This window comes from Coturnix japonica, chromosome 2, assembly GCF_001577835.2.
Source record: "Coturnix japonica isolate 7356 chromosome 2, Coturnix japonica 2.1, whole genome shotgun sequence".
NCBI classification, from domain to species: Eukaryota; Metazoa; Chordata; class Aves; order Galliformes; family Phasianidae; genus Coturnix; species Coturnix japonica.
The window spans coordinates 105,757,624-105,773,269 of record NC_029517.1 but is presented as its reverse complement, the minus strand read 5'-3'; the positions used below and the strand labels follow the sequence as shown (position 1 = coordinate 105,773,269).

General features: G+C 41.3%; 1 protein-coding gene across 1 annotated transcript; it reads left to right on the top strand.

Annotated features, from left to right (window-relative positions):
- Positions 1-9: 9 nt before the first annotated feature.
- Positions 10-15,516, top strand: TRAM1 (translocation associated membrane protein 1). The gene is made up of 11 exons (XM_015855718.2): positions 10-296; positions 1,953-2,016; positions 2,614-2,735; positions 2,927-3,043; positions 3,946-4,004; positions 4,378-4,462; positions 7,367-7,437; positions 7,527-7,631; positions 8,237-8,380; positions 9,103-9,263; positions 12,657-15,516. Exons 1-11 carry the CDS (start codon positions 174-176, stop codon positions 12,728-12,730), a joined length of 1,125 nt encoding a protein of 374 aa, XP_015711204.1. The 5' UTR covers positions 10-173; the 3' UTR covers positions 12,731-15,516.
- The last annotated feature ends 130 nt before the right edge of the window (positions 15,517-15,646 follow it).

Sequence of the window (15,646 nt, the reverse complement as noted above, 5' to 3'; positions counted from 1 at the left end):
GGCCGGGCAGCGGAGGAAGGGCCGCTCGGGGCCGCGGCGGGCGGGGCGGGGTGAAGCGGCGGCTGCTGCCATTCCTCTGCTGCGCGGCCGCCTCCTCCCCCCCGCCTCTTCCTGGCCGCGGCGAGAGCTGTGCTGGCAGCGGGGAGGCGGCGGCGCCCAGCTCCCGGCCCGCCATGGCGATCCGCAAGAAGAGCAACAAGAACCCGCCGGTGCTGAGCCACGAGTTCATCGTGCAGAACCACGCCGACATCGTGTCCTGCATGGCCATGATCTTCCTGCTGGGGCTCATGTTCGAGGTGAGGCTCCCGCTCCCTCCTCCCCCTTCGCCGGGAGCCCCGTGCGGCCCGGGGGCGGGCGGCAGCGCGGTGCCGCGATCGCGGCCGTACGGGGGGGAGCCCGGGCGGGCAACGCGTCCCCGCTCCCCGGGGCCCGGCCCCTCCGGGAACGCCCTCTTCGCCGCCTCGGCGCGGAGACGCGCTGCCCGCCGCAGCCTCCTCTCGAGCGGGACCGTGCACCGCCACACGGCGGGGTTACGTGGCACTCGGCCGGGGGAGGGAGGGAGGGGTGCGCGGCGTGTGGCCGCGTTCGGACCGGGGGAGGCGGAGGGGGGCGGCGGGGAGGCGCGGCCCGGCCCTGCCCTGCCCTGCCTTACCGCGCTCTTTGTGTGCGCTGCACGGACGGCCCCGCCGGCACTACCACTCCCGTGAGGCCGCGCGGCGCCGCGCAGCCCGCAGGGGGAAGGGCGGCCAGCGGTGACGTGTACCTACGGCCGCCAAGCGGGCCGAGGGGCGAGCATCACCCGGCCAACGCCGGCTCACTGCGGCCGGCCCGGCCCACAGGGCCTGCGGAGCTCCGAGTAACCCAGAAACCCAGTGTGGGTGTGATGAGCCGAGTGTGCCGTGCTGGGTTCCCTTATGAGAGCCGTCGTGAGGTGTTCCCAGCGTGCCCTATCGCAGTAGGACACGTCCGCTTGGCACGGTTGTGGCTCTTCAGAGCCCCAGCCAGTGGGTGTTTTACCCATGTAGATAGATGGCTTTCGGCAGAGTTTTACCCAGCCTTTGTACTGCTTAGGTGTAGGGGCACGGTGGGGCTTGAAAACCTCCCAACATCTCAAAAGCAAAGATGGGACACACCGAGAATGCTGCTTTGTGTGGTTTTACTATCAAAAGTCGCCTAGAAATCACTCCAGACCTTACAGTGTGGTTTTGTGGAGTCTGAGGTTAAAGATACAGACCTAAACCCTTCCCATGTGTGTATGCTTATTGCTTATTTACCACATTGCTGGTAGCGTTGGGTGGGTTGGGTGTGCCAAAGTCTTAGTCTCCAGATTTTCACTTCAGGACATTTACTTTATATCTTGGCACAGATGGATCATGTGCCTCTGTTATACATATGGTGAGGCTTAGCAGATTGCCAGGGTCTCAGAAATGCTTATGTACAGGCCTTGGATTTCACCTGCCACAGTCAGTGCTGGTACGGTACGGTATTGATGCTGCCTTGACCTTGCTCAGCTGAGCAGTGTTAGCTGAGTAAGCCTTGGCATGGCACATCAGAACTGGCTGGTGCTGTGAGTCCTTTGGAGGCTCCTTCCACGGATAGCAAGCCCTGGGCATTTGAACCAATTCTGGCAGCTTAGTTGGGTTCTCAGAAGTTACACAGAGACGGTTCCAAGAAAACCTGGTGCTTGTTGACAGAGTGCTGTTTCAGTGGGGAAAAAAAAGTAAAGATTTAAGAAGAAATCCAGTTTCCTTTGAATCATTGTAATAATGTGGTGGGGATCTTCAGGTAGCAAAATGTCTTACACTTGGCAATTGTTGTTGATGAACAAGAATTGCTGCTTTTGTTTTGTTTTGTGAAGGTATCATCTCCCTGCCCCAAAAAGACTTCAGAACAAAGATTTTTTAGTTTATGTTGGTGAGATTCTACAGCACTTGTGCATTTTTCTTTTTCAGATTACAGCCAAAGCAGCTGTCATTTTTGTCACTCTTCAGTATAACGTTACCATTCCTGCCACAGGTATGTATGTGCCTTGCAGGTGCTTGGTTAGTCATGGGGTTGTATCCTCAGATACCGCTAACGTGTTGTATGCCCTAAACTGAGGATAAGGTACTGAGTTTGAATAGACAGGAAAGAGTTGAGTTTGAATAGGCAGGAAAGAGTTTTAAGAGTTTTAATTGCGTTGGGGAAAATGTTTCTGCTTTGCTGGGTTTGTTCTCAATCCTGAAGCTCAGTTTCACTGGTTAATAAGTTCATATTCTTACTCTGGTTATGCAAGTGATGATCTGTTCTACTTAGTTGGGGGGAGGGCTGATAGTTGAATGTAATTTTATAGTTCCCTTTCAGTGCATTTGTCTAAGCTTCCTAAGTGCACTTGAGTTTCCATTTTTATATTACATCCTTCCAAAATCAGATTGAGTTTCTGATGTGATGGAGAAGATTACTGTAAATGGAGTCTAGTGACCTAGCTCAGGGTGGTGGTTTAATTGGACTTAGATTTGTTCAGCTGACAACAAATGACTTTTGTCTGAAAGGTTTCACGTTAAGAAACAAACTTGTTGGCCATAAAACTGTATCAGTGCCTAACTAACAGTTAATTCTGTTTCTGTCTTCTAGAAGAACAATCTGCAGAAACAATCTCTCTCTATCACTATGGCATCAAAGACTTGGCTACGATTTTCTTCTATATGCTCGTAGCAATAATCATACACGCTATTATTCAGGAGTATGTATTGGATGTAAGTACAAAAGACTTAATTCCTTTAATCATGATAATAGTCAGACTTTGACCGTTAACTTAAATAATTTAATGCTAAAGTTTACCTTTTAAAATGCTAAGGCATTCATTGGAGCATTCAGATGTTCTAATGCAGGTAACAGGTGATGTTTAGTACAAGAACATATAAATAACAGTGGACTTTCATTTCAGAAAATTAACAGGAAAATGCACTTTTCCAAAACGAAGCATAGCAAGTTCAATGAGTCTGGCCAGCTCAGCGCGTTCTACCTTTTCTCCTGTGTCTGGGGCACAAGTATTCTTGTCTCTGTAAGTACGCTTCTTGTGTTTCTTATGAAGACTACAACTTAACAAGATCAATAAGATTCCAGCTTATTCTGGCTTTAGCTGATTTTAATATTAAAGCAGGGGCAGGTTTCAGAACTCTGTATGAGTTGTATCAAAACTAAGCATGAAGCCCTGTGGTGTTATTGTTACTCCGTCTGAGTGAACTGAATTTGCTGTTATAAGCGGTGACTTCTAAACTCTATTGGGACGCTTCATCCTCCATAGTTTTTTGTGTGATTGTTCATTATTGTGAAATAAATGTTTAACATATTAGTTATGCCACACATTTTGTCAGCCTAAGGAATGGGCAGCAGACAAGTTGCTGTAGGTTTAGGTGAGTGTGCCCTGTCAGATGCCATGCCCTGTGCTAGCACTGGGCTGTGTTCGTACTCACCCCAGTTTCTGGTTTCAGAAGTCATGAGCCAGCCCTTGTTCCCATTTACACAGGTGCTTACAGAGAAGTATCTGGTTCATTGTAAACTCCTAAATTATTCTTTCCTTATGGGGAGTAACCTATTGTTTAAGTTAAAAGCTAAAAAAACTTCCCTTGTCTTAGTTAAGCTTGAAGCTTGTCAGCAGTTTACAAGGGAAGACTTCTGTCTGTGGTGATGAAGTGACCTCCATCTCAGAAGGAATGTTTTCTTCTATGAGCGCTTGGATTGTTTTTGTGCCTTTTTTTTTCCTTTTAGCTAATACACTTGTGTTTAGTTGTTCCCGTTTTGTGAGTGTATCGATCTGCAGCTTTTACTTGTGTGTGGTTGTGTCGGTATTTATATGTACGCACCGTGGATGTATAAAAATACACGTGTGTGTGTCTATTCATAATTTCTAACTAGGAAACAGCAACACTGTGTGACTTCAGAAGCTGTGCTTTTGTTTTCTAGGAGAACTACATATCAGATCCAACCTCTCTGTGGAGGGACTACCCACACACTCTGATTCCGTAAGGCCTCTTCCTTAAAGGACGGTGCTGGGGGAGGAGAGGGCTGTTGGCATTTTGAAGTCATATACAGATTGCATAGAATAACGAGGCTGACATGAAATTTGTCACTGATTTATTTTCTTGTTTGTATTGACAGAGGAGCTTTACTTTCTGTCAGCCAGCAGTACACAGTAATCTTAATGTAGGATGTTTATTTATAGAATGAAGCTGCGGTGAATTTTATTATTTGATCTTTCTGAGAACAAAGCTGACTGGCAACAAGGATCTGTTTTTTGTTTAGAGAGAGTGATTAAATATATTCACTAGAGTTTCTGGAGTGTTTGAAGTTTATTAAGAGAAAGTAATATTCTTCAATTCTTGCTGTATTGTACAGGTTTCAAATGAAGTTTTTCTACATCTTACAGTTGGCATACTGGTTTCATGCTTTTCCTGAATTATACTTCCAGAAAACTAAAAAAGTAAGTTCAAAACGTTAACGTAAAGAACACCAAACAAAGCAGCCCGATTAGCAGAGATTCATCTCTTTGGGAAAGTGTGTTACCCTCCATTTCCAGCTCCTTTCTTATCTGTGTATTTAAGCTTTTCCTTATTGGAATTTTGGGTGCTCGGATGTACATGTGAGAAAGCAAAGGTTTTGATTTCATTTAAACCCTGTATTTCTGAAGTAAAATCACTGTGTATCTGTTGTGTAAATAGCAATCACTGGCATATCCCATCTACTGAAAGAACTTGAATTTTCCTTTGAACAAATGTACGGGAGATTTTTTTGTTTTAGAATCTTTTCTTGTTTCCTATAATTACTTGTCTTAATATCGCAGAATGACGCAGTTTGGAAGGGACCTCAAGGATCATGTAGTTCCAACCCCCCTGCCTGGCAGGGCCACCAAACATACACATTTACTAGATCAGGTTGCCCAGGGCCCCGTCCAACCTGGTCTTGAACACCTCCAAGGACGGGGCATCCACAACCTCCCTGGGCAGCCTGTTCCAGGGCCTATCCACTCTCCTAGTGAAGAACTTCCCCCTAACATCCAACCTAAATCTTCCCTCTTTTAACTTAAAACCATTTCCCAGTGTCCTGCTATTGTCAGCCCTTTCGAAGAGTTTACTCCCCTCCTGGGTGTAAATTCCCTTCAGGTATTGAAAGGCTGCAATGAGGTCAAATAATCTCATTGAAATATGGAATTGCTTCAGGAATCGCAATACAGGTATTGAATGGAAGCAGTGAATAACGTGCTAAATCCAAGCAATATTAACTACTGGGGTTTGTTGCAAATGCCACTGTCCTCAGCAGGATTTCTAGTTAGTGTTGTAGTGAGTGTTTGAACGGCATCTTTGCCTCATGAGAGTTCTGTCCATTGTGTTTCTCAGAATTTAACTGTTAACATTGAGTTCACTGTAGATTTTTGTAGCACAGTTTTTGCCTTTCTTGACCAACTTAAATAGTCTCTTTACATGTTCTTTGCTGAGGTTGATTTTGCATGCACGACTTCCTTTTAAAAACTCTTGTTGCTCTGTGACTACACTGAGTCTCTGCTGTCAGGGTTCTGCTTTATTCGAGGAAATGAAATGTATGTTAGGTAACCACAGGTCTTTACTCCAGGGCCTAGAGCAGGCTTGGGAAAGTAGTAATGAGAAGCATTGTTTTCATGCTGAGCACAGTATCAGCAGTGATGTTTTGCAGATACTTCAGCTGATGCTCCGGTATTGCCATGCTTGGGCAGTGATATCTCCAGAATTTAAATTAATATCCAAGTATTGGTTGGTTCTGGTTTCTGTTTGTTTTAATGTGACTCTAAGAAAGCTGCCGTAAGTGGCAGAAATGCTGTGTACTTAATAGTAGTGTTTTGTTTGGTCATTTGGGCCTTTAGCTCTTAGGTTACGTTTTAAGGTTGTTTGTTTTATTTTATCAAGTTTCCAGTTGTCGCCCCCCCTTAATCATGGTTTCACCTCTCTGGTCTTGATTTGCTGCCCTACTTCTCACGCAGGAATTGCCTTATTTTGCTCAGGTCCAGTTGTTTCTACTTCTGACATTTAAAAAAGGAAAATGTGGAGATTCTCAGCTCAGCTTTTTGTATAGTGGTGGATAGCTCCGCCTGAGTCATTGCAATAGGCCTTAAGTCTGACAGTTTATGTAAGCAGGCAGTACAGGCTATTTAAATGTTACCTTTGTTCTGAAGATAAAGTGCAAAAGACTTGCTCTGATAGTACTTGGAGAACTGGAGTGTTTATAGTGAGTGCACTCGTATTTTCTCTGACATAACCTGTTTTTGTTGTCTTTAGGATCACTTAGAATAGGTTTTTAACTATATTCCCTCTCTCTATGTAATTAGGTGTTGTAACGCATGTTTCATTTTGTGCATCAGTCAGCTTTGAGGTAAAGCATTGGAGATGTGGTGTAGATCTTAAAAGATTACATTTTCAGGAGGTTTTCTTGTGTTTCTTTGGTTGGTTGAATTTAAATACGTGTATGATAAAACTGAAAGCCTCTTATCTGAAGCACAGGGAATCTTTAAGAGTTCTTGAGCACAAAAGAATATGTTCTACATACCATTTCAGAATGAATACTCATACTGTGATACCGTATACTTCAGTAAGTCTTCTTCCCTGAGTCTCCCAGTGCTCAGGGATATGATTTAGCAGAGGGTTTTTAGAGTTAGGGTACTATGGTTAGGCTGCGGTTGGACTTGATGATCGTCAAGGTCTTTTCCAACCTGGGTAATTCTATGATTCTATGATTCTTTTCACGGGTGGTGTTTCTATGTATTCTCTTTCACGTTTCTTTCCCTACTTAGTTTTTCTGAAGCGTTTGTTTGAATGGATGTGACTCAAACCAAGCTTGAAGTGTGACCAAGTAACCTGATACCAATGCGTAGTAATGTTATTCTATTTACTGCCAGTGGTGCACAAAATCATGAACGGTCTTGATTTTTTTAAGATGCGTAACAACAGTTGTGACCTTTTTTCTTTCTGGTTCATAGACTTTTACTTTATTCCTGTAACAATCTGATAGAATCAGAATAGCAGCAGACGTGTCAAACTACAGAAGGGACACGATAGCTCATACCAATTATGTATTGTAATAACTGCTACAAGTTCAGTAAGTCTTAACAAAGAGATTTATTAGCTTTTGAAAAGCATTTTCAAATGCATTTTCTCACAAAGGTGTACATCGAAAATATTGTATACTATTGGTAAGTAAGTAGTGTAGAATTACGTGATGTAGGTTGAATAACTCAGTGCCGAAACAGGCCACATGGGGTAGATGAGAAGACAACAATTTCTAGGACTAGAAAGCAGTCTGTACTGTAACATCGTATAGCACTGTGTGTAATGTGTAATTATTTGTTTCTTGTTAATAGGAGGATATCTTTCGCCAAATTGTCTACATTGGACTTTATCTCTTTCATATTGCTGGAGCCTATCTTTTGAAGTAAGTCATTTCTGAAGTTTTACTGTCTTCATTCACTGTCTTAAACGTGTAACAAAACGTTTGAATGCATGTTCTGTTTGTTTTAATAGCCTGACCCATCTCGGACTTGTCCTCCTGGTATTGCATTACTTCGTTGAATTTCTTTTCCACATATCTCGTCTTTTCTACTTCAGTGATGAAAGATACCAAAAAGGGTAAGTAGTCAGCGTCTTTCAAATTCACGTAACCTCTGTCTTGAATTTTAACTAAGCAGAAGCCAGAATTAGAGGGAAAGTTGTCTTGTATTTCCTTAGAGGCCGTTGTCCTCCAGACTAAAAAAAACTGTTGAATTTTTGCTTATTATTATTATTATTATTATTACTTATTCACCCATACAAGTAGATGTTAGTATCTACATAGAAGAAAGTTACATCTTGTGCTACTTCTATTAAAAATAAAACATTTTCCAGGTGCGTGTCTTGTACAGAAGGCAAAAGCCTGGGCTGCTAATGCAGTCAGCTCTAAATAAGCCAATAAGATGCTAATGTTCTGATAGCCGTGGCAGGCACTTTCTGTTGAGCTGAAGATAATTTCCAGAAAAAAGTCCTGGTTTGTAGGAGAAGAAATCTTCACTGAAGCTTTTCGTAATTTTTATCTCCTGTAATAACTGAAAATACACGATTAGGATAAGTGAAAAATGATCGAGTCGAGTTCTTAATTCTCAGATGAGTTCTTAGAGTTCAGAGTAAATATTTGCCTTGTTAGTACTTGTGCTGTGTGCAGAGAATTCATGTCATGTTTGTGGTCTTTCTCTTTGCAGATTTTCACTGTGGGCAGTCCTTTTTGTTTTGGGAAGGCTTCTCACCTTGATTCTTTCGGTCCTCACTTTTGGCTTTGGTCTGGCAAGAGCAGAAAATCAGCAGCTGAATTTCAGCACTGGAAACTTCAATATCCTGGCTGTTAGGTACAGTAAACTTGGAATGTCTCCTAAGAGTGATCTGTGTTAAACTTGCATAGTGTTAATGTTGGTAGTACTGAATGGTGAAGTGTTTTCATGCACCTGTTGGGATCCATGGGCATGGCTTTGGTTAAAAAAAGAGGAAGATAAAAACACTTGTGAGGCACATTGAAATGAATGGAAGAATTTACAGTCTGTCACAGAGGAATCTATAACTGATTATGAGTTAGGGAAATAAAACAAGATTAAAAGGAATATGCAACTGTAGAGATGCCTTTCACATCTTAGAGTTATTAAATTGAGCTATAAATAATTGCAGTGACAGGACATCATATCCAGAGCATCTTTGGATCTCATTGAAGATTCTCACCTCTTTCTCTGCCTTTATTATGCTGCTTTATTGTTGCTGCTGTCTGATGCAGAATATTCAGCCAACCACTCAGCCTTTTTATGAATTAAAAGCAGAAAAGGAATTTATTAAAACATTGCCAGTATCCACAGTACCTTACAGTCCAAATATTCAGAACTGGAAGACCCATGTTCAGATGAGGGTACCTCGAGTTTCTGGATGTGTCATCCAGAAAGAGCAGCTGTTAGATTGGAAGAGCCAAAGTAAAAAGGCCATTTCTGATATACAGACAAACTGTATGATGTGCTGTTTTGCTTTCCTTTTGCCTTTGAACAACAAGGTGAACCTACTGCTAAACCTGTACTTATTTCTTCCTCAGAATCAGCGTACTGGCCTCCATCTGCTTGGCTCAGGCATTTATGATGTGGAAATTCATTAATTTCCAACTTCGGAGATGGAGAGAGCATTCTTCTTCTCAGCCTCAATTGGTGAAAAAGAAGTTTGTCACAGCTAAAGGAAAGACCTCCAGAAAAGAAAGAGGTTTGTATTTTCAAGTTTCCTGTTTCTTTGGTGTCTTGAAAGCACCTTCAGATAGTAGAGAACCTTTTAGGATAAAATTGCTCAAAAAATTCCGTGTTTCACGCTCAGATGGGATGGTTCAGTTACAGAAGCAGTATTGGTTAATTTATTTTATTGATTAAAAAAAAACACCTCGGATTGATCTAGAAATGGTGAGCTTGGCTTCCTCTTGTAGTTGATGGAATGATGGAGTCACTGTTACAGTTAATGCAGCACTGCATTTTATTGTGTCTAATTTTATTACTTGCACGAAATCTGTCCTGCTTATATTGTGTTCAGATATAAAAAGGGAACAGACATTTTTAGATGTTCTCAAAATCACTTTTAGGGTTGTTTTTTTTCTTGCAGTGAATTTCAAGCATATTTTTCAGTGCCACCGAGTGAAGATCCACTAAATAAGCTCACGTTGGGCTGTCTTTACTAAAAATAGCATTTTAATGCTTCTTTAAAGGCATAGGTAACAACTGCTTACTAATTTAACCTTCTGTAAAAGTTTTTGGAAATGAATGGATGACTCCTGGTTTGTGTCAGACTCTTCTTATAGGAAATGAGAAGTGAACAGTTTGCCTTTTCCTCCGATGAAATTATGTACTCAGTTTATGTAAATAAATCTGTCATACAGTTGAGCTTCTGTATAGTTAAGTGTTAGCTTGAATAATTCCCAAACTTCTTTGGAACTCAGTCAGTTCAAAAGCTTATTTCCATGTGATCCTTTGCTGCTAACTGCTTGTTGCCGACCTCTTCTGCTTTTGATTCTGATTTTTATTTTATTGTTTTTGAGGTCGATTTGGGTTTTTGGGGGCAGGGTGTAGGTTTTTAAAATATACATGTGGTGGAGTATGAGAGATGATGATCTTTCTCTCTGCTCCACCCTCATGAGGCCCCATCTGGAGTACTGTATCCAGGTCTGGGGCTTCCAACACAAGAGAGGCAGGGGGCTGTTGGAGAGGGTCTAGAGGAGGGCCACTAAGATGACTGGGGGGCTGGAGCACCTCTCCTACAAAGAGAGGCTGAGGGAGCTGGGTTTGTCCAGCCTGGAGAAGAGATGGCTGCAGGGTGACCTAATTGTAGCCTTTCTGTACCTAAAGGGAGCCTACAAACAGGAGGGGATTCAACTCTTTACAAGGTTAGATAATAGCATGACAAGGGGAAATGATTTCAAGTTGAAGGAGGGAAGATTTAGGGTGGATATCAGGGGAAAGTTCTTCACAGAGGGAGTGGTGAGGTGCTGGAACAGGCTGCCCGGGGAGGTTGTGGATGCCCCAACCATGGAGGTGTTCAAAGTCAGGTTGGATGGTGATCTGGGCAGCCTGGTCTAGTATTAAACCCAGAGGTTGATGGCCCTGCCTGTAGCAGGGGTTGGAATTTGATGACCCTTGGGGTCCCTTCCAGCTAAGCCACTCTGTGATATTAGAAAAAAAACTGAGTGGTGTTTTTATCGATTGAACCTGTAGGTGTCCTGCTGAATTTGTTTGTTCAGAACACTTGCACAAGACGTGGCTTTTTTTTTTTTCTGAGAACTACTACATGCAATTAAGTTGTATTTCAAACAGGTTTTTTTGATGTTTATTTTCTGGAGCAGCTGTATGTGAGTGTAGCAGGCTGCATCTGGAGAGCCAGGGCACAAAATGCCTTTCTTTTAGGCTGTGCCAGAAGCAAGCAATAATAGCAGAAGTATTTTGGTGATGTGTGTGAGATGCCCAAGCACTTGTTGATTTCTCACTGACTTGTTGATTTGTTCATTCTTTTTACTTGTTTTGACTTAACTGTTGAGATAATGTGATCTCAGCTGGTTCGGATCTAGCTTGATTCTTTTAAGCTTTAGAAATCCAGAATAACCTCATTTTTTTGAGAGGAACCTGAAGATCACCTGACAAAAGCCTGAGATGTTGGTGTCATTTACAGCCAAATAAAGAGACTTTGACTATTCCTGTATGACTGCTCAAGCCTGTGACCGGTTTCTTTCTCACTCATGTTACTGCTTGGTTGATTGGTTTGTTTTTTTATTCTTGTTTTTTACCTCAGTTGCTTATTAGCATGCATGGGAGCTTCGGGTGTAGGAAAGGAGGGGAGATGGAATATCTGCAGTTATTCCTGTGGATTGGCCACTCCCTCTGGTGATCTGCAACACTTCTGGAGATGGAAAACATGAACTTGACCTGTTGTTTGTGCAGGACGGTATAGCAGTCACTTGAAATCAGAGTGGTGGTGCAAGTTAGTTGAGCAGAGATGCAAGCGGAACAGCTGACTACACACTTCTGCTCTTCTGATCTGTTCTATAAATTCGGTTACTGTCAGGAAGCAGCTGTGCTTCCATGGGTTGTGGTGTCATTAAATAGAGGGTATACTTTTATTCATAGTGGTATCACATTGCTCTCTTTGACTCTCATGAAGGCACGATAGACCCATAGACTAAAGTCATTGTTCATAGTAAATGTTTGCTATGCATTGATACCACTTGTTGACTATTTTATATTAAAACTCTTGAGCTGACCCAGAAGTGGAATAGAAGTAGGGAGCTGCTGATAGTATCAGCTTCTCGCCTTGTGTTCTTAGATGTCTAAGTCTTACGCTTGAGCTCCTTCTATACTTTTCTTATAACTAATGTTTTACTTCTGTCCATCTATTTAAATATTTTCTTCAGAAAATGACCTCTGCATATTTTTTGTTAAGTGTATGCTTAATTAACCTTAATTTTTTTCTACATGTATAAAAAGCTTGTAAAGGTGAGTAAAGGAGTGCGAGTTTCTTAGGCATTAAAAAAGGAAATAGGAAAAAGAATGAAAACCAACACAAGGGGTGTACCAGCTGACTCCAGAATTTCACAGGCATGTCTTAACTACAGGTAGAATATTTCTCTTTATCAGAGATTATCTGGCTAATCTTGATTTTCAGTTTATCATATATATATATAACACAAACGTTTTGGTATTTGGCCATGTCAGGAAACTATGCTTCAGTTGTCTTAGTAAACTTTATATTTTTAAGTTGGTAAAAGCTTCATTGTAGTGCTGTGTTATGGAATTGCCTGGGTTGAAAAGGACCGCAATGATCACCCAATTTCAACCCCCCCCTGCTACATGCAGGGTCGCCAGCCACCAGGCCAGGCTGCCCAGAGCCACATCCAACCTGGCCTTGAATGCCTCCAGGGATGGGGCATCCACAGCCTCCTTGGGCAACCTGTTCCAGTGAATAGATGGTAATGAATGGTATGGTTCATGTTATAAATGGTAATGATGAGATTTAACAAAAAAAGATGCATCAGAGATATTAATGACAGTTTAGAACGTACTCAAATGTAGTAAAATAATAAAGTGTCTTCTACTTGATTTTTTTTTTATTTCTTTTTTGTAGAAAATGGAATAAATGGGACAGTGACCTCAAATGGAGCAGACTCGCCTCGTAGCAGGAAGGATAAATCCTCGTAAAACTGGGTTTTATTAAGTTAATTGACAAGTGTCCCCAAAGAATCTGCTTTTTACATGGATGGCCCTTCAGCACTAGCGATGTAATGGATTAAAGGAAATACAAATCATGGTTTTTTGATTATTGCTATTGTTTTGTGAAACTTTTTTTAAAAGCCATTTTGACTAAGAGAAAAGGTTTATCTGTCTTCAAACAAGCGCTTGGGGGGTGGGGGGGACAAAACACTTTTTAAATAACATTGACACTTTTTTAAACACTTACTGTGATGAAATCACTTCACGTAATGAGGATCACTGATGCAATGTATTCTTTCTTTCCAGTCTTTTGTAATCTTGGTGATATATACTGTTTTCCAACTTCGCTTTTTCCTAGTTCTTCAAAACTTCGAATATATTACAAAATGGAAGTAAAAATGTAGTGTGCATTTTCAGATACTCTGACTTTTAAGTTAATTACCTTGATTCAAATTCAAAGATTAAATTGGAATTCTAAGACCGCACCAGTAAACTTCTTCTATTTTGTAGTTGTTAGCTACACAGTGTCTGCTCTAAGAATTGCCCCCTGTCATTAAAACAAAACTGAACTCATTGGAAATGTTGCGGAGTCTTTTTGCTTGTTGGTTAGAAGTGTCTTAGAAGTAACAGAGAAACCTTTCTGAGATAAAGCTTTAGCACTTGAAAATTAGAAGGGAAAGGCGTACGTCATAGAGTTGATTTGAGTAGCACTGTTAACTCCAGTCTATGCTTTTGAAGTGTGCGTGTCTTGGGCAGTTACTGTGTGCTGGACCTTCTTTCAAAGCCTGTCTTTCTGATTTTAGAAGGTGGAGATTCTTATGGTGTTGTTTGCTTTAGGTGGGGAGGCATCTAATGCTCCATAAAGAGGGAATTTGTTAGATCAGTGGATCAAGTTTATACAAACATTCCTTTATTCTAAACGCTTTGCCTTGTTTCGCCTCTGTTAGGAAATAGTTTGATTTCTCCTATATATATATTTTTATGAAAGAATATTTAAAAGCTACAACTTCTTAAAATCGGTATATTGTGTGTGCCCTCTGCTACAGCCTGAAGAATCTGGATTTAAGATTTTTTCCATTATCTGTCTTTCATAATTGTATTAAATGTGAAGCCTTGTCCAGTTAATTTTCCAATTTAATATGCAGTTAATGTTTTTCTTGTGTATCCTTTTGCAGTGGGAATCGTTCGACTTGGGAATGAGTTAAAGATTTTTATTCAGTCTCAAGAAGTTACTAAATCAGGCTTTCAGGTTAACCCCAGTGTTAGACTGCTTGTGGATTGAATAGGAGTAATTAGAAGCAATCAAACTGATAAACAAACAGGTTAACTGGAAACTGTTACTATAGTTGAGTTTGTTACCCAACAAAAAGCTGCATTCTGTATCTTACACAGTTTGGTTGCTTACTATACAGAATAAACATTTTAGTACAAAATCTTGTCTACATGTAACTATCCATTCTTCAGTCATACAGCGCTGCTTAGAGTGACTACCGTATAATTTGTTACATGTTCCAGGTAGTTCAAGTCACAGTTTTAAGTACTTGCTTCAACAGCTCCTGAGGTGTACTCGGCAGACTTGAGCTTAGTGAACTTGAGAACTGTGGGGCAGCACGCCCTTTAATGCACCCAGTCTACTTCAGTAGAAGTAGGTGGTGTTATTTTTATGTACTGATCCGACAAAAAAGAACACAGAAAACTCAAATGACGTAACTGTGGGTCTGTCCAACCTGACCTTAAAACTGGAAATTTGGAATGCGGAAATGCGGAGGGAATTGATAAACGAAGTGCCGCACAAAGTCACATTTCACATCTGATATTTCTAACAGAGACATGCATAGATTCTGTGTGCCTTGCTCTCGAGTTGTACCTTAAGCCAAAAGGGACAAACATTTAAAGCTTCTTGTCTGGTACTTTGACTGTAAATCAAGTTTGAGTCTGATATCTGGTTGTGTTGGTGTCTGATATCTGGTTGTGTTGGTGCTGTCAGAGTCATAAATGATGAGAAAGAAGTCATAAAGGGAGCTTTTAAGGTACTTCTTCTGCTCTTTGATACATTGGAGTCTGAGGGTTGTGATTCCTGTGTCCCTAAGGCAAACTGCTTTTGTAAAGCTCATTCTTTGTGACGGGAGTCTTGAAATGTGAACTTCAGATTCACTTCCAGACACTTGAGGAGAGCGTGTTCTTGCCTGTTAATATTATTGACTTTGCTTTTTGTTTCCTGTTGGCCTTTTGGATGTTCTTGGCCTTGGGACTTTACAAAAAGAATTTTTGATTCCATGATGGCTTAATCTTCATCTTTGCCTTATAGGACCTGTTGTTTTCCGACAAGTAATATAGAATGATTTCTCTTGAGTTTGAACAGAGCATTGGATGCCAGTTTCTTTCATCTTCTCACGTCGTAGCTAAAAATGCATATTGATAGTTTTGGAGGAGTCATTCCTGACTTCCTGTAGAAGCAATAATGTTTTAATTTCTACCTTGTGGTGAAAACCTCTGTGAATTTAAAACGTTTTGAGACTTCGCTTTCCAATTTGTTACTTGCTTTGGCATGAGATTATCCTTGCCTGTTTGGATAACTTCTTTTTTGTTGCTTACATTCTGATTTTCAAACCTTATCGCATTTCATTGCTCTGTGTGTAGTCTGGGATTCATTAGGATAGAAGATCGGTTGTCTAATAATGCTTTCAAAGTTACGGTATCAGAATAATGAGAAATGGGAACAACTGAAGAGTTTGTTATTACACTGCTATGCCTAATAAAATGCTTTTTGCTTAGGCTGTGACAGCTTATCCTGATCAATTACTAGATCTCACAAAGAGGAGGCTTTGTCCAAGTAAATAGAAGTGAAGTGAATGATCCACACAGACTGTGGTTAAGGGTGTTAATGGTATCGTCATACCTCTC